This window comes from Musca vetustissima, unplaced genomic scaffold (genome assembly GCF_032173495.1).
Source record: "Musca vetustissima isolate MV318-11 ecotype Yass unplaced genomic scaffold, APGP_CSIRO_Mvet_v1 utg30916, whole genome shotgun sequence".
NCBI classification, from domain to species: Eukaryota; Metazoa; Arthropoda; class Insecta; order Diptera; family Muscidae; genus Musca; species Musca vetustissima.
In genome coordinates, this window is record NW_026887549.1 from 51,422 (window position 1) to 73,150 (window position 21,729).

General features: G+C 33.1%; 1 protein-coding gene across 1 annotated transcript; it reads left to right on the plus strand.

Annotated features, from left to right (window-relative positions):
* The first annotated feature begins 17,088 nt into the window (after window positions 1-17,088).
* LOC133335121 (serine hydroxymethyltransferase-like) lies at window positions 17,089-21,565 on the plus strand. Its single transcript, XM_061543427.1, has 3 exons — window positions 17,089-17,303; window positions 20,294-20,952; window positions 21,021-21,565. The coding sequence occupies exons 1-3, from the start codon at window positions 17,104-17,106 to the stop codon at window positions 21,563-21,565; spliced, it is 1,404 nt and encodes a 467-aa protein (XP_061399411.1). The 5' UTR covers window positions 17,089-17,103.
* The last annotated feature ends 164 nt before the right edge of the window (window positions 21,566-21,729 follow it).

Consider the following 21,729-nt stretch of genomic DNA (forward strand, 5'->3'; position numbering starts at 1 on the left):
TATAACAAAAATGTAGTATTTTATCATTCAATACCAAACATCCCAGGCGTAATAACTCACTCACATGAACCGGATGCAATGTATCCACATATTGGAATGTTTTCTGCAACAACTGGGAACGCCATTCAAAATTCTCCGGTGTGGCATTGACAAAATAACTCAGACAGGCGCAAACAAACATCGATGTAACCTCATCCAGATTGAGTTCTTCTTTACGCAGCAGGGCAATGAAGTGGCGACATATCTGGAATTATGAATAAATATTCAAATTCGGGCATTCCTTTACAACAATTCTCAAAATGACATTGTACCTCCTGTATTTCATCGGTTTGCTCAACGAATTGACATTTTTCCGCCAAACACGATGATTTGACGAAGTCCCGAAGTGTTGCCAAGGAGTATCCTGGTTCAATAATTAAATGCATGCCATCATCTTTGGGTTTGAAATCCTCAGGATTTGTTACGGCAGGAACTGAGGTTGTTGATTCTCCGTCAACGGCTTCCATGGTTGGTTTGGGGTTTTTGTTTGTTTATATTTTAGGGTTCTGAAAACCGAAATACGACAGAATTTCCCGGTCTTGCAAAACATATGTAGGGATTTGTAAATTGAAATAAACCAGTGATGCCACCAAAAATAAATAAAAATATTCGTCGGTAAAGGTGCGTTTAGATTTACGAAATCCACTCGATCTCAAATGTCAATTCCATTGCTTATACGTCAATATAATCCACTGGATTTGTGAACAGGATTAACGTGACCTATACGCAATGGAATTGACATTTGAGATCGAGTGGGTTTAGTAGTCTAAACGTAACCTAATTTATTATTCCAGAAAACATCTTCAACGACATGAGGGACCATATTGTGGCAGATCCCTCATAACGATTCCCCTCCTTTTTAGATATTTTGAAGATTTTTGTCGAATTTTCCAAACCAAGGTGCTGTAATATGGCATCTGGGTTTTTGTAGAGTGAAAAAAACTATATCAATTTTAAGGTTAATCAATTTTAAGGCATATCAAATGCCCCCTACATTTTCTGTATTTTCACGGTTTGTTAGGACATCTTCAACCCTTTTTAAAGACACCCTACGGCCGAACAACCTCCAGCCTGCTGAAGGTCGTCTATAGAGACTACCTCTTCAGATTATCCCTAATATAATACTCCCCCGTCAGCTCATCTATAACAAAATCTCTTCAGCTCGTCTATACAGACCCTCATCACTTCGTCTATAAAAACTCCCTTCAGACTTCATTTAACACATCTATAAATTATCCTTTACAGTTGACTAGATTAATTGATTTCGGCTGGTCTATAAAGATTCATTTTTTTTTAAGATTTTCTTTATTGATTTATAAAAAATTACAATTCATGTGTCCTGCGAAGCTTTAGGCTTGTCTGCAGGATTAACTAAGGTGTAATTTTATATATAATTTCATTTTTATAGTTCAGCTTTTGCATTATTCATAAAAAAATTCAAAAACAAATATTTTAACAAGGGGAGGGCATTATTGTAAATTAATAAAGTGATTTTTGAGCAATTTTTTTCTTTTTGCATTATTTCTAATATGGAATAATTCTAATGGTAGCTCGTTTAATGTTGTGGGAAGACTCACTATCAGGGATCTTCTGCCGTATTCGTTTTTAAAACTTGGGATGTCGTATCTTCTCTGCATTCGTCTTCTAGTATTCTGACCATGACTTATACGTTTTAGCAAGTTGGTATCTTCAGAGAACTCATTTAGTATTGTTGTTTTATACAGATTTGTGATGTTTAGAATGTGTAATTTTTTATGTAGTGAGATTGAATGGTCTGACAGATTGGAGTGCGATGTTATTATATGTTGGTTAATGTCGTCGTTTAATGCGGTGTTGGTTATGGGTGAGTTTATATTTATTTGTTGATTATGAACTTCATGTATGGGTAATCGTTTTTGGAGTATTTTCAATATGCTATTATGTGAAGTTTGTAGTAATCGACAGTGCGTTGAATTCCCCCAAGCGGTTATTCCATGTCTCAGGTATGATTCAACTAATGAAAAATATGCTTGCCTCAAGACATGGTAAGGGGCGCAGTTGCTCAAGTGATAAATGGCATAGGATGATTTTCGAAGTTTTTTTCTCACATTTTCAATATGCGGCTTCCATTTAAAATGGCTATCTAAAATAATGCCAAGATATTTGTAGGTATCCACAACTTCTATGTACGTTGTACATTTTTCCATTCGTATGTCTGAACTGATTTCATTGTGTAAACAGTCGTAGTTATGAAAAATTATCGATATGCTTCGCTGAGGAATATGATTGGGTCTGAAATGCATAAGTTTTGTTTTGCTAGCATTTATTACCAACCCATTATCGTGACACCATTTTGTAACTATATTCATCTCACTTTGAATTCTAGTTTCTGCACTGCGGAGACATTTGTCAGATACTATTATAGTTGTGTCATCAGCGTATGAGAACGTAATACTATCTTTGAGATATTTCACCATGTCATTAGCATAAATAATGAATAGTATGGGACCGAGTTTGGAACCTTGTGGTACTCCATAATCAGATTTATATTCACTGCTTGTATAATTATCTATCTTCACTTTAAAGCTGCGACAGCTCAAATAATTTTGGAACCACATTAAACTGTGTCCTCTTATTCTATTTTTTTCAAGGATGTCTAATAATTTTTTGTGTGACAACGTGTCAAACGCTTTACTGAAATCAATGAACAATGCTAAGCATTGTTTTTGCTCACTTAGGTTTTTGTTTATTTCGTTAGCAAATTGTCCCAGTAGTTGATTAATGTTTTTTTCCTTTCTGGAAACCAAATTGGTTTTTATTAATGATGTTGTATTTTGTTATGAAGCTATTTAATCTTCTTACAACAATTTCTTCCAGTACCTTTTCTATTATGGGTAGTATAGATATAGGTCGATAATTTTCGTATGCGGATTTGATGCCGCTTTTGTAAATTGGACGAATTATGGATACTTTTAGCAGATTAGGAATTATATTTTCATGTAGACTTCTGTTAATGAAATCCGTTAAAGTTTGTGTAATACTTTCAACGTTGTTTTTGAGATCTATAGCCCTAATACCATCTATACCAGCACTTTTTCGAGTATTGAGGGATTTTAGTATATTTCGTATTTCAATTATATTGGTATCCTCGAAGAAAATTGTGTTCACACAGTTTGTAGGGATGGTTCGTAGGGTATTTCATAATCACTCCCTTCAGCTCGCACAAAAATACTCCCTCTTCAGACTATCTCGTTCATGAAGTCTCCCTTCAATTCGTTAAAAAAAATACCCCCTATTCAGGTCACCTCGTCTATAATGTCTCCCTTCAGCTCGTTTATAAAGACTCCCATCAGCTCGTCTATAATGATTCCCTATTCAGCTCCCTTCAGACTTCATTTAACTTCTCTAAAAATGCTAACTTGAGGCTCAGCTCGTCTATAAAGAGTCCCTTCAGAAAAATACTCCCTCTTCAGACTATCTCGTTCATGAAATCTCCCTTCAATTCGCTAAAAAAAATACCCCCTATTCAGATCACCTCGTCTATAATGTCTCCCTTCAGCTCGTTTATAAAGACTCCCTTCAGCTCGTCTATAATGATTCCCTATTCAGCTCCCTTCAGACTTCATTTAACTTCTCTAAAAATGCTAACTTGAGGCTCAGCTCGTCTATAAAGAGTCCCTTCAGCTCGTCTATAAAGACTCCCTTCAACTAGTCTATAAAGACTCCGTTCAGCTCGTCTATAAAGACTACGTTCAGGTCGTCTATAAAGACTCCCTTCAGCTCGTCTATAAAGAATACCTTCTGTTCGACTATAAATACTATCTTCAGTTCGTCTATAAAGACTCCCTCTTCAGCGCATCCATAAAGATTCCATTCAGCTCGTCTATCAAGACCCCTTCAACTCGTCTATAAGACTCCCTTTTCAACTCATCTATAAAGACTCCGTTCAGCTCGTCTATAATGACTCCCTCTTCTACACATCTATATACACTCGTCTATAAAGAATCCGTCTTCAACTCTTCTATACTCCCTCTTCAACTCGTCTATACTTCATTTTCAGCTCATCGATAAACAGCTTGACTATAAAGACTCCCTTTACCTCGTCTATAAAGCCTTCCTTCACCTCATATAAAAAGTCTTCCTTCAGTTCGTTTATAAAGACTCCTTTCAGCTCGTCTAAAAAACGTCCTTCAGTTCCTATACACTCCCTTTGGGTATTTTATTTTATAAACCGAAAAATCCACCTTTAGGAGGTTCTAAAAAATCTAACCTAAGGTGGGTGGATCTGAAAATCTATTTTTTAAAAATCCACGACTAATGCAGGAGGCTCTGAAAAAGCTAGGCTTTAAAATCCACGCATAAATAATAAGGTTCTAAAAAATCTTGGCTTTAAAGTGGAAGGCTCTAAAAAATCTAACGGTGTTTTAAAAATCCACGATTAAGGAAAAAGGCTCTGAAAATGCTAAGCTTTAAAATCCACGCATAAAGTAAGAGGCTCTGAAAAATCTTGGCTTTAAAATCCACGCATAAGGTGCTCTGTGAAGTCTATGCTCTAAAAACCTAAGGTGAGAGGCTCGGAAAAAAACTAACGTAAGGTGGGTGGATCTGGAAAATCTAGGTTTTAAAAATCCACGATTAAGGTTGAAGGCTCTGAAAAAGATAGGGTTCAAAAATCCACGCATAAAGTATGAGGATCTGAAATATCTTGGCTTTAAAATTCCACACCTAAGGTGGCTCTGAAAAATCTATTCTTTCGAAATCTAACGTAAGGTTGGATCTGGAAAATCTAGGTTTTAAAAATCCACCATTAAGTCTGGAGGCTCTAAAAAATGTAAGCATTAAAAACCAAGCATAAAGTATGAGGCTCTGAAAAATCTAAGGTGGGAAGCTCTGAAAAATCTAAGCTTTAAAAAACATAAAGTGGTTCTGACATTAAAAATCCACGCCTAAGGTGGGAGGCTCTGAAAAATCTAAGCTTTAAAAATCCGAAGACAAGTTCTAGGCTTTAAAATTCCACACCATAGGTGACGCTGACTTTAAAAATCGCCGCTTGAGGTGGAAGGCTCTGAACCAGGCATGCTTATCCATATATGCTACCGTAACTGAGCGTCGATGGTTAAACACGCATTCTCTTTTTTCTCTTTTCGACAGTAGATTTTAATGAACATTTGTCAGTTATGCTCATCCACAAGTACTCTCAATTTTGTTATGCCCACCAGTGCTCTGAACAAAGCTAGGTTCGTCTTTAAAGACCCTCTTTTAACTCTTATATAAAGTCTCTCATCTAGGCCAGCTACAAAGAACCCGTCTTCTACTCGTTTATAAAGATTTCCTCTCGTCTTTTAAGACTCCCTCCAGCTCGTCTATTAATTTTTTGCTCTAGTATAAAGATCCAGTTCTTCTTATCATATCGTCACGTACCGTTACGTTTCTCTAATCAATTGTAGTTTTGACAGTACCTGTCCAATCAGCTGTTTTGCTAATTATTAACATAAACATGTTAATAATTAACATAATTCAAAATACCTCAATAACAAAAAAACACACACACATACACAACAACCATAGCCAGCCAGGAGGGATTGTCTCATCTCGTCCAGCAGAAAAAGTTCAAGAGGTTATCAAACGAATTCGGCAAGAGACCACAAGCAAATCGATGAAATGTGAAAACAAACTTCAAGTAATGGAAACTAACAAAGAAGTCATAAATAAAATAAGAAAAAAAATACAGAAATTGTTGTATAAGAAGATGCCGGACATCAAAATAAAACATGCCCAGACACACACATCTACTAACAAATACAGATTATCAGTTAGACAAAATTTGAAATATTAATCTATATTTTTTTATTTTCTACTTATTTCAGTCTGGTCTTTCATTTAATCTTCCAGTTGAGTTCAAAACACTTAAGGGGAGTGTACATTTGAGTCTTGATTCGATTTTCCTTCTTCCAACGGTAGAGAACAAGTGAAAAAGTCGAAAATGCAAGCCATTGGATATAACAAGGTAACATTGCCGTTATTTAACATAGCGCGATCTGCTGTTGTGACTGGTGGTTCTGCCACTACTTCACCATTCTCTTCTTTGGCTTATGCTGCTAAATTGGCATCGACGTTGTCGTCGTCAGCAACATATCCAAACTCTGAGAGAAATGGAATTTTATGCGGCGGCAGTTCTTCGTTGGGCAAACGTGATCGGTACGTTGGCCACAGCGGTCTTATTGGCGGTTCAGTGCGATCGGTATCTTTAAGTAGTCCAGCATTCAATTCAAACTCGGCAACGGTGAGTTTTGATAATTGTTTATTTATTTTGATTGTAACTTTTTTAAAAATACGCGAAATTCTAGTGGCCCTACATATATAAATTTGCGTCATTAAAAAAAAACAAACAAAGCAAAATATTTGTGAAATTCTTATAAACAATTACTAGCATGATTTTTGTGCATAAGATTCTGTTTAATCTAATTCGAGAGGATCACCAATCTACTTTCTGAGAGTCCTTGTGAAAAGAAACTACCCGGGCATGATCAAAGAAGAGTGTAGAAAAATAAAGAAACCAACCAGACATCTGTGAAAGAAATCCGAAATCGTTGGAAACACGTGCTTTTTCGCACTAATACAGCAGAACAACAAAACACATTTCCATTGCCATGAACGACAAACCAGTCTGCCTGTCAGACAGTCATTCATTTTTTATTTAATTATGTCTGCGAAAGCATGTGTTGGTTCTGAACCAATGTCTGGTATAAATATATACATACACAGCACATAAATAGTTCTGTCCCACACGTACAACTCAAAAACAACCTATGGGGTGATCAAGTCCATATGACAACATTAGAAAAATGTTTTTTAAAAAATCTACCCCTTGTTGTAGACTTTTAAAAAATATTTTTAAAAAATGCCTTGTGGTAGACTTTTAAAAAATCTACGCCTTGTGGTAGACTTTTAAAAAAAGCTACGCCTTGTAGTAGACTTTTAAAAAAATCTACGCCTTGTGGAAGATATTTAAAAAATCTACGCCTTGTAGTAGACTTTTAAAAAATCTACGCCTTGTGGTAGACTTTTAAAAATATTTTTAAAAAATCTACGCCTTGTGGTAGGCTTTTAAAAATATTTTTAAAAAATCTACGCCTTGTGGTAGACTTTTAAAAATATTTTTAAAAAATCTACGCCTTTTGGTAGACTTAAAAAAATTGTCTAAAAATGTGAATCAAGTAATTTCTCAATTTGTTTGTCTATATCAAAAATTTGAAAAATTGTTTAGCTGTAATATGTTAGTAAATTCATATATTAAACGATTTGGAATCAAAATAAACACAAATCTGCAAATAAGTTTGCCAAACAATGTTCGTGGTTTCACCATCATAATCCACTATTAAACATAATTGTAAACAAGTGAAAAAGTCTTAAGTTCGGCCGGCCAGAACTTTGGATACCCTCCACCATAGATATACTGACACGTACTTGAAATGAAAATATAGGGAAAATACCAAAAACTGGACTCATACCGACATTTCTACAAACCAATTATGTAAACCATGATACAAATTTCAGAAATTTTTAATGGATAATTATACCCTCAGCATTATGGTTAACGAGGGTGTATACACTTTGACACGATGAAAATAAGCCTCATAGAAATATTGGTTCTAGACCCCATGTTTCTTTTTACCAAATTTGTTTTAGAATATTTTGATTCCATCCAAACTTTGCCCATCTTATTATTTTTTCCAAACTTGGTTCAAGTTCGAAGATGGGGAATATCGGTCCACTCCATCTGGTACATTCCAGGGAGGGCCTAAGCCAAATGCGGGTTATAGTTCATTATCGAACCTAACGTTCTAGTTTGTTTATCTCGATATCCTCCGCAGGTGAAATGATTGCTATAGAGTTTTAGTACCAAACCCAGAACGCGGAACTAATTATATAACTATTTTAATATAAAAAAGAGTGTTATATGGGGACTATCCCAAAAAGGGGGGAATATTAATAATTTTTGGTGGGGAGATTTGCTACCATATACGACTACAAAATACCGAATTGCAACGCATTCGGTAGAAACCCCAAAAATACCGAAAATTGGGGGTAACCTTATACAGGAGCTATGCCTAAACGTGGACCGATATATCCCATCTTCGAACTTGACTTGCCTGCAGGCAAAAGACTAACCTATGCAAAATTTCAGCACCCTATCTCAATTCCTTCGGAAGATAGAGCGATTACAACAGACGGACGGACATGGTTAGATCGTCTTAGAATTTTAGGGTCGGAAATTAATATTTCGATGAGTTACAAACGGAATGACAAAATAAAATTAATATACCCTCCATACTATGATGGAGGGTATAAAAAACATATAAATATTATTTATTTTGTATATCGTTAGCTAAAATTCAAAAAGGCGTAACTAACAAAAAATTGAAATTGACTTTGTCAACAAATGTAATAACCTACATTCACAATATTCATTCAAAAAGTCAATTTTTTGTTAGTTACGCCTTTTTGAATTTTAGCTAACGATATACATTTCTATGTCTATTAACAATTCCCCCATAAATGTTGATTGTGCGTAGATATCGAAAAATTGTTGATGAACAAGTCTGTGATTTAGGCATATGCTTCTCATTATATGTATATGTGTACATATACATGTACAAAGATAAACGCTTGGAGACAAGACAAGCCCCCCGTTTTGAAAATACATATAATGGTGACCTAAATGATATGCGAGATTCTGAAAACATATAACAAATATGTTTTGAAAAGATGATGACAACATATACTATCTTCCAGAATTTATAAAAAGCTACTATTGTTTGTTATTCATTACGTATTTATTATTAATTTATTCATTCTGCAATGATATTTTTCCTTTAGTAAATAATTTTTATCTCAAATATAATCTATAAAATATAATACCATATTATTTAGTAATAGGATAACAATTTGCAAATAAATTATTCCATTTAGAATTGTAAAAATTTCCAAATAACCAATGACTTGGTGTAATTTCAAAAGAAACATGTCTAACCTGTTCTGAATTTCAATATTATCATATATGTGTACAGTTTATCTATAGATAAAATGTGTGATGGTCACCTTAATTATATATAGTGTCTGTAGGCTCACTTATTACGCTTAATTAAAATTGTTATTCAAGAATAAAAACACTTTTATTAAGGTTATATTGGCTGCCTACTAAGAATGGATTGGTCCAATCCATATCAGTTTAATATGGCGTACGTTGGCGTTTAGTGTCTAAAACAAATCATAATGATTTCTTGTTTCGAAGCAAAGGTTTAGTCGCAAGCATCAATGCCCGAAAGCGAAGCTGTTGTGGTGTTTTTTTTTTTATATAAATAAGATTGAGGAGACATATTGAGAAGAATAAAGTCCCTACAACATACTCGATATAATGTTGTATAGATATTGATTAATGTATGTACAGTCATGTTGGGTATACGTATTCATGATTTACAAACATTCAATTCTTAAAAAATTCTCTTTATATTGCAGATTATTGCAATTCTTTGAAAACAAAAAAAAAACAATAAATGTTCTTGGTGTGTTGTTTGTTTCAATTGTTTATTTATCTTATTATTTATCTTTATTATCAGAATGTTTGTTTTCTGCGTAGAATGGAAATATGGGGAAATATCCCATATTTTTTTAAATGAATAATAAAACCTGTAAATATTTGTAAACATTTGTCAGTAAGAAATAAAGAACAATGACCAAAATCAACATTTTCTTTGTGAGATAGTCTTTTCAAGATATTGTAAAAAATCTAAGCCCGGTGGTAATCCTATAAAAAGTGTTCGCTCTGTGGAAAAAAATATTTGGTAAAATCTGTGGTACATCTTTAAAAAAAATATATATTTTGTTTTTGCAAAATAGTCAGGCTTAATCCCAGTTTGTTGTTTTTATAAAAAACAACTATTTATTAGTGGGGAATGTATGGCATTGTCCGCCGAGGGGTAAGGCAGGGAAGACTATAGTTTCGGATCTCGCCACTGATCCTCATCAGTTCCCTTAGTTTTTGTTGGGATATTCTCCCCAGAAGCTATTAATAGCTTCTTTACAAAAAACCTTTCAAACCCAAATGTCTCTTGTGACAATTCGAAGTTCTTACGTTACCAGCGATACGACCCCAATGAGAAGTTCGTTTCGTTGGCGCCTGACTTCGTGGTCAACAAGGCATTTACAGACAACTACAATACATTTCCCACTGCTATGTGTCGTCACTTTGTGGCGAATGCACATAACGTTGTTGTTGGTATTGCTAGTTAAAGCAATAAAGCAAACAGTATGACCGTGCCTCGTCTACAACTTCAGTAGTGTTGGCGGGTTATTTGGGATACCATTTGTATTTTGTTTTTGCAAAATAGTCAGGCTTAATCCCAGTTTGTTGTTTTTATAAAAAACAACTATTTATTAGTGGGGAATGTATGGCATTGTCCGCCGAGGGGTAAGGCAGGGAAGACTATAGTTTCGGATCTCGCCACTGATCCTCATCAGTTCCCTTAGTTTTTTGTTGGGATATTCTCCCCAGAAGCTAAAATTATTAATAGCTTCTGGGGAGAATATCCCAACAAAAAACTAAGGGAACTGATGAGGATCAGTGGCGAGATCCGAAACTATAGTCTTCCCTGCCTTACCCCTCGGCGGACAATGCCATACATTCCCCACTAATAAATAGTTGTTTTTTATAAAAACAACAAACTGGGATTAAGCCTGACTATTTTGCAAAAACAAAATACAAATGGTATCCCAAATAACCCGCCAACAAAATTATATATTAATAAAAATCAATGCTCTGTGACGGACGTTTAAAATATTGTTTAAAAAAGTCTACGTTTGCTTCTACAACTTTACTTTAAAAATATAATACGAGGACAGTTCGGAAAGTTCTTAGCCTAGCACATAAAGCGCGGTTTCGATTTGGAAACTCCTTTATATAGAAACAGGTGTTCAAAAAAGACGCATCGGTCACTTATTTGGCCCAAGGACGAACCCTATTGAAAATGGGAAAAATCGGTTCAGATTTAGATATAGCTCTCATATATATTTTCGTCCGATTTAATGTAAATGGTGTACCAAAGACCCTATATATCTTTCGATTTGCACGAAATTTCGCACAACGTATCGAATTAGGTCTAGAATTATGTGTTTTAAGTTTCGTGAAAATCGGTTTAGATTTAGTTATAGCTCCCAAATATATTTTCGTGTAAATAGTATATCAAAGTCTCTGTATATATTACGATTTTGACGAAATTTGGCATAGCGTATTGAATATCGGTCCATTTGTTTTTTTTTTTTTTTTTTTGTGTGTTTAGGAAAAATATCCATAAACATTTCTGAAATTTGTATTTCATGTATATCGGCAGGCATTCTCAGGTATCTCCTCCATATAATGATAATTCCTGAAGGGAAGAATTGACATACATAACTAAAATATTGGGTTCAAAATTGACATATATCGTTCATTAATTAGGCATAGCCCTCATATAACGATAACCCCCAAATATTCGCTAATTCCTACACTATGTAATCAATATTGGTCCCCCTTTTTATGCATAGCCTCATATAACTTTGCAATCTAAATTGCAATAGTTTGAGGATTTTACACTCTACCATGCGTTATTAGTAGACCTCGGATTTTGCATATTTGCATATTTTTTAATAATGAAGATATCGAAATTCTGATTGGACACAAATTCGTTTCAAAGGATTTAGAATTATTTGAAGGGTTCATATTTTTTAATTTTTTGCATATTTGCATATTTTGCATATGCACGAGATATGCAAAAAATATGCAAAATATGCAAAAAATATGCAAAATATGCAAAAAATATGCAAAATATGCAAAATATATGCAAAATATGCAAAAAATATGCAAAATATGCAAAAAATATGCAAAATATGCTAGGTCGATATGCAATAAATATGCAAAATATATGCATAAAATATGCAAAATATATGCTAAAATATGCAAAAATATGCAAAATATGCAAAACATATGCACGGTATGCTAGGTCGATATGCTATAAATATGCAAAAATATGCAGAATATGCAAAACTATGCAAAATATGCAAATATATGCAAAATATGCAAAAACTACAAAATATGCAAAAAATATGCAAAAATATGCAAAAATATGCAAACATATGCAAAATATGCAAAATATATGCAAAATATGCAAAAATATGCAAAATATGCACGGTATGCTAGGTCGATATGCGATAAATATATGCAAAAAATATACAAAATATGCATTGTCGATATGCAAAATATGCAAAAATATGCAAAATATGCAAACATATGCAAAATATATGCAAAAAATACAAAATATGCAAAAATATGCAAAAATATGCAAAATATATGCAAACATATGCAAAATATGAAAAATATGCAAAATATGTGCAAATATGAGCAACATATTTCACATATGCAATCATTTTAATCAAAAAAAAAAAAAAAAAAAAAAAATCAGGGTAGTTTTCGAATTTGTGTGCTTTCTTTATTTTTAACCTATAGAAATCTAATTGTGTATGTATGCGTTTCATGGTTCAACTGTTAGATTTTTGGGGCATTATGAAAAATTTGCTAAATATATGTATAAAACATGCAAACATATATAACCGTTATATGGCGATATACTAAAACGTGGACCGATATATCCCATTTCCAATACCAAACATCCTAGGAGTAATAATAATATATGTGCAAAATTTCAAAGTTCTATCTTTAATATTGCGACCTAGCATACCGTGCATATATTTTGCATATTTTGCATATGTTTGCATATTTTGCATATATTTTGCATATTTTGCATATTTTTGCATATTTTGCATATTTTTGCATATTTTGCATATTTTTGCATATTTTGCATATATTTTGCATATTTTGCATATATTTTGCATATGTTTGCATATATTTGCATATGTTTGCATATTTTGCATATGTTTGCATATTTTGCATATTTTTGCATATTTTGCATATGTTTGCATATTTTGCATATTTTTGCATATTTTGCATATGTTTGCATATTTTGCATATTTTTGCATATTTTGCATATGTTTGCATATTTTTGCATATTTTGCATATGTTTGCATATTTTGCATATTTTTGCATATTTTTGCATATTTTGCATATTTTTGCATATTTTGCATATTTTTGCATATTTTGCATATTTTTGCATATTTTTGCATATTTTGCATATTTTTGCATATTTTTGCATATTTTGCATATGTTTGCATATTTTTCATATATTTTGCATATTTCTGCATATTTTGCATATGATTGCATATTTTGCATATTTCTGCATATTTTGCATATGTTTGCATATTTTGCATATATTTTGAATATTTTTGCATTTTTTGCATATATTTTGCATATTTTGCATATTTTGCATATTTTTGCATATTTTGCATATATTTTGCATATTTTGCATATGTTTGCATATGTTTGCATATTTTGCATATGTTTGCATATTTTGCATATATTTTGCAAATTTTGCATATGTTTGCATATTTTGCATATGTTTGCATATTTTGCATATGTTTGCATATTTTGCATATTTTTGCATATTTTGCATATGTTTGCATATTTTTGCATATTTTGCATATTTTTGCATATTTTGCATATATTTTGCATATATTTTGCATATTTTGCATATTTTTGCATATTTTGCATATTTTTGCATATTTTGCATATTTTTGCATATTTTTGCATATTTTGCATATTTTGCATATATTTTGCATATTTTGCATATATTTTGCATATGTTTGCATATATTTGCATATGTTTGCATATTTTGCATATGTTTGCATATTTTGCATATTTTTGCATATTTTGCATATGTTTGCATATTTTGCATATTTTTGCATATTTTGCATATGTTTGCATATTTTGCATATTTTTGCATATTTTGCATATGTTTGCATATTTTTGCATATTTTGCATATGTTTGCATATTTTGCATATATTTTGCATATTTTTGCATATTTTGCATATTTTTGCATATTTTGCATATTTTTGCATATTTTGCATATTTTTGCATATTTTTTGCATATTTTGCATATTTTTGCATATTTTTGCATATTTTGCATATGTTTGCATATTTTTCATATATTTTGCATATTTCTGCATATTTTGCATATGATTGCATATTTCTGCATATTTTGCATATGTTTGCATATTTTTCATATATTTTGCATATTTCTGCATATTTTGCATATGATTGCATATTTCTGCATATTTTGCATATGTTTGCATATTTTGCATATATTTTGAATATTTTTGCATTTTTTGCATATATTTTGCATATTTTGCATATTTTTGCATATTTTGCATATATTTTGCATATGTTTGCATATGTTTGCATATTTTGCATATGTTTGCATATTTTGCATATATTTTGCAAATTTTGCATATGTTTGCATATTTTGCATATGTTTGCATATTTTGCATATGTTTGCATATTTTGCATATTTTTGCATATTTTGCATATGTTTGCATATTTTTGCATATTTTGCATATTTTTGCATATTTTGCATATATTTGCATATTTTGCATATGTTTGCATATTTTGCATATGTTTGCATATTTTGCATATATTTTGCATATTTTGCATATGTTTGCATATTTTTGCATATTTTGCATATTTTGCATATTTTTGCATATTTTGCATATATTTGCATATTTTGCATATATTTTGCATATTTTGCATATGTTTGCATATATTTGCATATGTTTGCATATGTTTGCATATTTTGCATATTTTTGCATATTTTGCATATTTTTGCATATTTTGCATATTTTTGCATATTTTGCATATTTTTGCATATTTTGCATATATTTTGCATTTATTTTGCATTTATTTTGCATATTTTGCATATTTTTGCATATTTTGCATATTTTTGCATATTTTGCATATTTTTGCATATTTTGCATATCGACAATGCATATTTTGTATATTTTTTGCATATATTTATCGCATATCGACCTAGCATACCGTGCATATTTTTTGCATATTTTGCATATTTTTTGCATATTTTGCATATTTTTTGCATATTTTGCATATTTTTTGCATATTTTGCATATTTTTTGCATATTTTGCATATTTTTTGCATATATTTTGCATATTTTTTGCATATATTTTGCATATTTTTTGCATATTTTTTGCATATTTTTGACATGACCCCAAATATCGATCAATTAAAGCATGAAACGCCTAAATACAAAATTTGAGTCCAATCGGATAAAGCATAAAAAATATGCAAAAATCCGAGGTCTAGTTATTAGTAACAGTCCACGCTTTGGGGTTTTCAGATTTGAGGAAAAATTCCCCATTAAAAATTGCAGAAAATTTTTATTTGGTGTACATAATGGTTTACATAAACCGGTTTGTAGAATTATCGGTATAGGTTCACCACTTTTTTTGCATTTTCCCAATATTTTCATTTCAAGTATCTGTCGGTATACATACCTATGGTGGAGAGTATCCAAAGTTCGCTTGTTACATATTAAAAAAAATAATTTATATATACATATTATTTTAAAACCATTTATGTTTTATTTACAAATAAAAAACCTATAACAAATCAACAGAATCCGAATATTTTGAATGTCCACCTCATGGTGAAAGTGTATGAAAAAGTTGGGCTCTACCAAACTTATGACCATTTTTACAAATAAAAAAAAAAATAATTTATATATAAATTATTTAAAAACAATTTATGTATTTTATTTACAAATAAAAAGCCTATAATAAATCAACAGAATCCGGATTTTTTCAGTGCTTCAGGATTTAATTTTTTTTTTTTTTCTATTTTTTTTTTAAACATACATCCATGTGTAAAACATTGTTATTAATATTTTTTGTTTTCGCTAATAGATAAGCAAAGGTTCATAACATTTTGTGTGTGTGAAATGTTATCAAATTTTGGCAAAACGTAGCAACAACAAATCTTTCCAAAAATTTTGTTTTGCTATTTTTGGCAATATTAACAACTTGAAAAAATTTCAGTCAAACAACGGCAGTCAAAAGATCCAGTCGAATTTCAGAATATTATTCCACAACCACGAAGTACGTATGTCAAGCCACCATAATATTAAATAATAATAAAAATAACAACAAATTTTAAAAAAAATAATAAAAACAAAAATATTTTTGTGCTACTAAGTCGTCGTCATTGTCTGTCGTCGTCTACACTCGTTGCCAATCTATCCCTCCTCCCATGGCTTGTAGTTTTATTTCCATTTTTTGGAATATTTAAATGAAATGAAATATTTTGTAAATATTACATGTTGCCAATTCCGTCAATGGCTGACGACTTGTCGCCGTTATCATCACTATTTTTGTGTATGTGTCTCTCACTCTCCTGCTCTCTCCTCACTCTGGACTTATCTGCATTCCATGGCAAAAAAAAAAAAACAAAAACTTGAACTCTGATCTTATTGGTAGATAGGAAAGGAGGTAGTCCGAAATAAGAAAATAACAGCAGATTCCCTTCCACATAGCATGGAGCAGAGTATTTTGCAAAATATGTTTTCTTGTTGTTGTTTTTGCTAGTTGTAAATAAATTACATTAATCGATCTTGTTATTAATTGTATTGATTATTTTTTGTTTTTCGTAAAACGCCAAGTTATTGTAAAACCTTGCCCACACTACACTGCTACAGTTGCACTTGGAAAGGCATCCCGTCAAGTTTATATAAAAAAATATTTTTTTCCTGTTAAACATAGTCTTGAGAAAGAAAAGAAAATTACAAAGCATGGCTTCGAAAGTAAATTTTATTTTTTATTCAATTATTTAATTTTTTATTCAATTATTTAATTTTTTTATTCAATTTTTTAATTTTTTTATTTAATTATTTAAATTTTTTTATTATTATTTTTATTTTTTTCAATTTTTATTATTATTTATTTTTCAATTATTTATTTTTTTATTAATTATTTGATTTTTTATTATTATTATTTTTTTTAATTTTTATTTTTTATTTCAATTTTTATTATTTTTTTCTTTTATTTATTTCGTTTTTTTATTAATTTATTTTCTTTTCCCCAATTTTAGAAAATGTCTGGAAACTCCAAACTGTTGACCTCCTCCATTCGGGAAATTGATACCGAATTGTTGGATTTGATCAAACAAGAAAAGAAACGTCAAGCTCAGGGTTTGGAAATGATTGCCAGTGAAAATTTCACCTCCTTGTCCGTGTTGGAATGTTTGGGTTCATGTCTGCACAATAAATATTCTGAAGGTTTACCCGGTAAACGGTAGGTTTTTTTTTTTGAAATAAATTTAACAGTATTTTTTTTTTTTTTTTGAAAATTTGAATTTTGCATGCCGTAAATCTATTTAATATTTTGTAGTTGAATTGAGGTTAAAATATTGTTTTAAATTAAATTTAAATATTTTAGTTTGAAGTTTGAAAAAAAATAATCTGGAAAAAATTTTCCATTGCTGCCACACCCCTAAAGTGAAGCATTATAATTAGCAGATTAGCTTATCTCAAAAAAAAAAAAAAAAAAAAAAAAAAAAAAAAAAACGGCAATCCAAAATTAATCAAAGTTAAATAATTTTATTGGTAATATTTCCTTATTGATTTGGATTTAAAATAATATTTTTAAACCAGTTTGCGGTGTCGTATATTCGGACGGGGCCGACCGACTTCCACGAAAATATAACTTTCTGTGGTTCTATATTCGGAGCTTGGGCAATATTTTGCGTTATTTGCAACCTCTTGACTGACTAGAGATCAGCCAATATTACTAATATTCAGTACAGCCCTTCTAATCACTTCTCCAGATTCCCTCCAACGTGGATTGTGTTGTGATCGACTCGAAAAACTCAAAAAAAAAAAAAAAAAATAAAGTTTTCGGTCCACTTCATACGATTATTATTATCCGATCATCATCGAAAGTTATATGCGTTGTCCTCGACCATAACTGGAACCTCGTGGAACAGTTCAAAGCGATCTGCGCTATATTTCCGCCCTCTAGTGTAGTAATACTTACTTAGCAGGCTTTTTACAGAACGGTTGTTCCATAAGCCTAGCTTAAAAACCAGTGAGCGTAGCAGTATAGTCGGACGGGGCCGACCATGCGATACCCTACACAACTACCACGAACTCTAACTTTCTGAGGATGTTTATTCCGAGTCTGAGTAATATTTCGTGATATTTGCCCCCTCTTGTCCGATTAGAGGTTAACAACACCTCTTCCTTACTTTTTTCGAATATTCAGTACAATCCTTCTATTTACTTGTCCGGATTACCTTCACGGTGGGTTGTGTTGTGATTTTCGGATTATACTCTACTCGAAAACACACAAAAAATTATGTTTTCGGTCCATTTCATCCCAAAATTTTAATCTGATCATCACCGAAAATTGTAGGCGTTGTTCTTGACCATAACTGGAACTTCATGAAAAATTTCAAAGTCATCAGCGCGATATTTCTCCCTCTAATGTGGTAATGGGTTACTAAATAATATCTGAATACGTAAGCACCTGTAAATATTTGACTGTAACTCCCACATCTGAGTAGATACATCACTATATTTGGTATCCATTTAAAGGAAAACCACTCCTCTTGGATATGCTATCAACTCCTCGGGTCTACATCCTCCAGGAGTAAATATATATGCCATAGAATACAAATTTTGTAATTTTTCACACAAAAGTCAGGGTCCATTTGACCCGCTAAATATTGACCGAACTTTTATCAAAACATGCATGCTTATTCTCTGGCCCGATCCCCTTCTCCATGCAAAAATTCGCGGTGTTTGGGCCATAATTGCGGCCTCTGGAGCGACCAGAAAAACCGACAAAAATAATGTTTTTGGTCCATTTCATCCCCTAAATATCAACCAATCTTTTCCAAAAACAATAGGGGTCTTCATTGGCCAGAACCCATCCTACATGCAAAATTTCGTGAAGTTTGGTCCATAACTGTGGCCTGTATCGTGTTTACAAATTATAATGGACAGACGGACGGACGGACGGACACACACACATGTCTAGATCGACTCAGCTAGTCGAGATATGACGATCGGTATACTTAAAGGTGGGTCTAGGACCAATATTTCGCGGCGTTACAAACATTTGGGGCTGCACAAAGCTATAATACCCTGACAACATAGTTGTGTTGGGTATAAAGATTTCCATACGCTTCGGTCTTGTGCGCATCTCCGCCGATTTGAAAGACCACGTTCCAAGATGTTTTTTTCTACATGGTATTTCCATCTAAGTCGTTGCCATCCCCTTCTACGGGAACCATCACTGGGCCCGGCTTTATATGCCTTCTGGCCTCGGGCATCTTCACCCATCTCACAACATGACCTAGCCAACGTAGTCGCTACAGCTCAATACGACTGACTATGTCGATGTCCTCGTATAAATTGTAAAGCTCGTGGTTCATTCGACGCCGATAACGCAGATTCCGGAGAATTTTTCTCTGAAACACCTCAAGAGCTGCCTCAACTGCTTGCGCAAGTACCCATGCTTCAGATCCATATAAAACTACGGGTAGTATCAGCGTCTTGTAAAGTGTAAGTTTTGGTCTGGCGAGAGGTGGCATTGTTTCTAAACTGCTTACTTAGGCGCCATAGTAGCATCTGTTGGCAATCACAATCCTACTCCGAATTTCAAAACTGATGTCATTCGTTTTATTTATGGCAGTACCAAGGTATAGAAAATCTTTAACTACCTCGAAGCTGTAGTTCTCAAGTTCCACAGTTGGTCCGAGTCTACTGGACTTCTTGCGCGTTAATACCATCAGCTTGGTCTTCTCGCCGTTTACTGCCAGACCCACTTTGGCAGACTCCTTCTCAATTAGTTCAAAGGTGGCTGTTACTGCTCGCAATGTTCGACCCATTATATCGATGGCAAGTGCCCATGCTTCAGATCCATATAACAGTACGGGTAGTATCAGCGTCTTGTAGAGTGTGAGACTCCTTCTCAATTTGTTCGCAATGTTCGAAGAAAATATCGATGGCATCGGCGTAGGCGAGTATCATGTGTTGTTTGGTGTACAGAGTGCCCTGGACTTCGCCATGTTAAAGCCAATCAGAGCCGTTGCTTGGTATCTATCATCCCCTACGCCACCTACTTTAAAAAATCTACGCCTTGTAAATTTTTTTTTAAAAAATCTACGCCTTGTAATTTTTTTTTAAATCTACGCCTTGTAATTTTTTTAAAAAAATCTACGCCTTGTAATTTTTTTTAAATCTTTTTAAAAATCTAATTTCGTTTTTTTTAATTTTCAGTTACTATGGTGGCAATCAATTCATTGATAAAATCGAAATTCTGGCCCAAAAACGTGCCTTGGAAGCCTTCAACTTGAATCCCGAAGAATGGGGTGTCAATGTCCAGCCTTATTCCGGTTCACCAGCTAATTTCGCTGTCTACACCGGTCTCTTGCAGCCGCATGATCGCATTATGGGTCTCGACTTGCCCGATGGTGGTCATTTGACTCACGGTTTCATGACAGCCAATAAACGTATTTCGGCTACATCAATTTTCTTCGAATCGATGCCATATAAGGTCGATGCCTCTACCGGTTTGGTGGATTACGATGGTTTGGCTGCCAATGCCAAACTGTTCAAACCCAAGGTTATTATTGCTGGTGTTTCATGCTATTCCCGCTGTCTCGACTATGCCCGCTTCCGTCAGGTGTGCAATGATAATGATGCCTATTTGTTTGCCGATATGGCTCATGTTGCTGGTTTGGTTGCGGCTGGTTTGATTCCATCACCATTTGAATATGCCGATGTGGTCAGTACCACCACCCACAAGACATTGAGAGGTCCACGTGCCGGTGTGATTTTCTATCGTAAGGGTGTGCGTAAGGTTAAGCCTAATGGTGAGAAGATTATGTACGATTTGGAGGATCGTATTAATAATGCTGTGTTCCCCGGCTTGCAGGGTAGGTTTTATAATTTATATAGAATTGTTTTTATTAAATTAGTAATGTGAATTTTATTTTCTTGGCAGGTGGTCCCCACAACAATGCCATTGCAGGTATTGCCACCGCTTTCAAACAAGCCAAATCTCCCGAATTCAAGGAATACCAAACCCAAGTCATTGCCAATGCCCGCCGTTTGTGTGAAGGTCTGATGAAGAAGGGCTATAACATTGCCACTGGTGGCACTGATGTCCATTTAGTTTTGGTCGATTTGCGTAATGTCGGTCTGACCGGCTCTCGTGCTGAATACGTCTTGGAAGAAGTCAATATTGCCTGCAACAAGAACACCGTACCTGGTGATAAGTCTGCCATGAACCCATCCGGTATTCGTTTGGGTACACCTGCCTTGACCACCCGTGGTTTGGTGGAAACTGACATCGATGCTGTTGTTGAATACATTGATGCTGCTCTGAAGATCTGCGGTGAAGCCATGAAGGTATCCGGCCCCAAATTGGTTGATTTCCAAAAGACCGTTCACGAAAACGCCGAAATTCAAAGCAAGATTGTTGCTTTGCGCAGTGAAATTGAGAAATTCAGTGAGAAATTCCCTCTGCCTGGTTTTGCAGATATTTAAAGTGGGGTGCTCGATTTGTTAAAAATAATAAATAAAAACTATTTTCCAAAATTTTCTCTAGATGTAAGAAATACAAAAGATAATTGACTAACAAACATCAAAAATAAACTAAATATTTTTTATATAAAACAATATTTTTTGAAAATTTATTTTTTTTATTGCCT

Coding starts and splice junctions, on each gene's coding strand:
- LOC133335121 (XM_061543427.1), top strand. CDS start 17,104: ATGTCTGGAAACTCCAAACTGTTGACCTCCTCCATTCGGGAAATTGAT. Junction 17,304..20,293: donor GAAGGTTTACCCGGTAAACG/GTAGGTTTTTTT, acceptor TTTAATTTTCAG/TTACTATGGTGGCAATCAAT. Junction 20,953..21,020: donor TGTGTTCCCCGGCTTGCAGG/GTAGGTTTTATA, acceptor TTTTCTTGGCAG/GTGGTCCCCACAACAATGCC.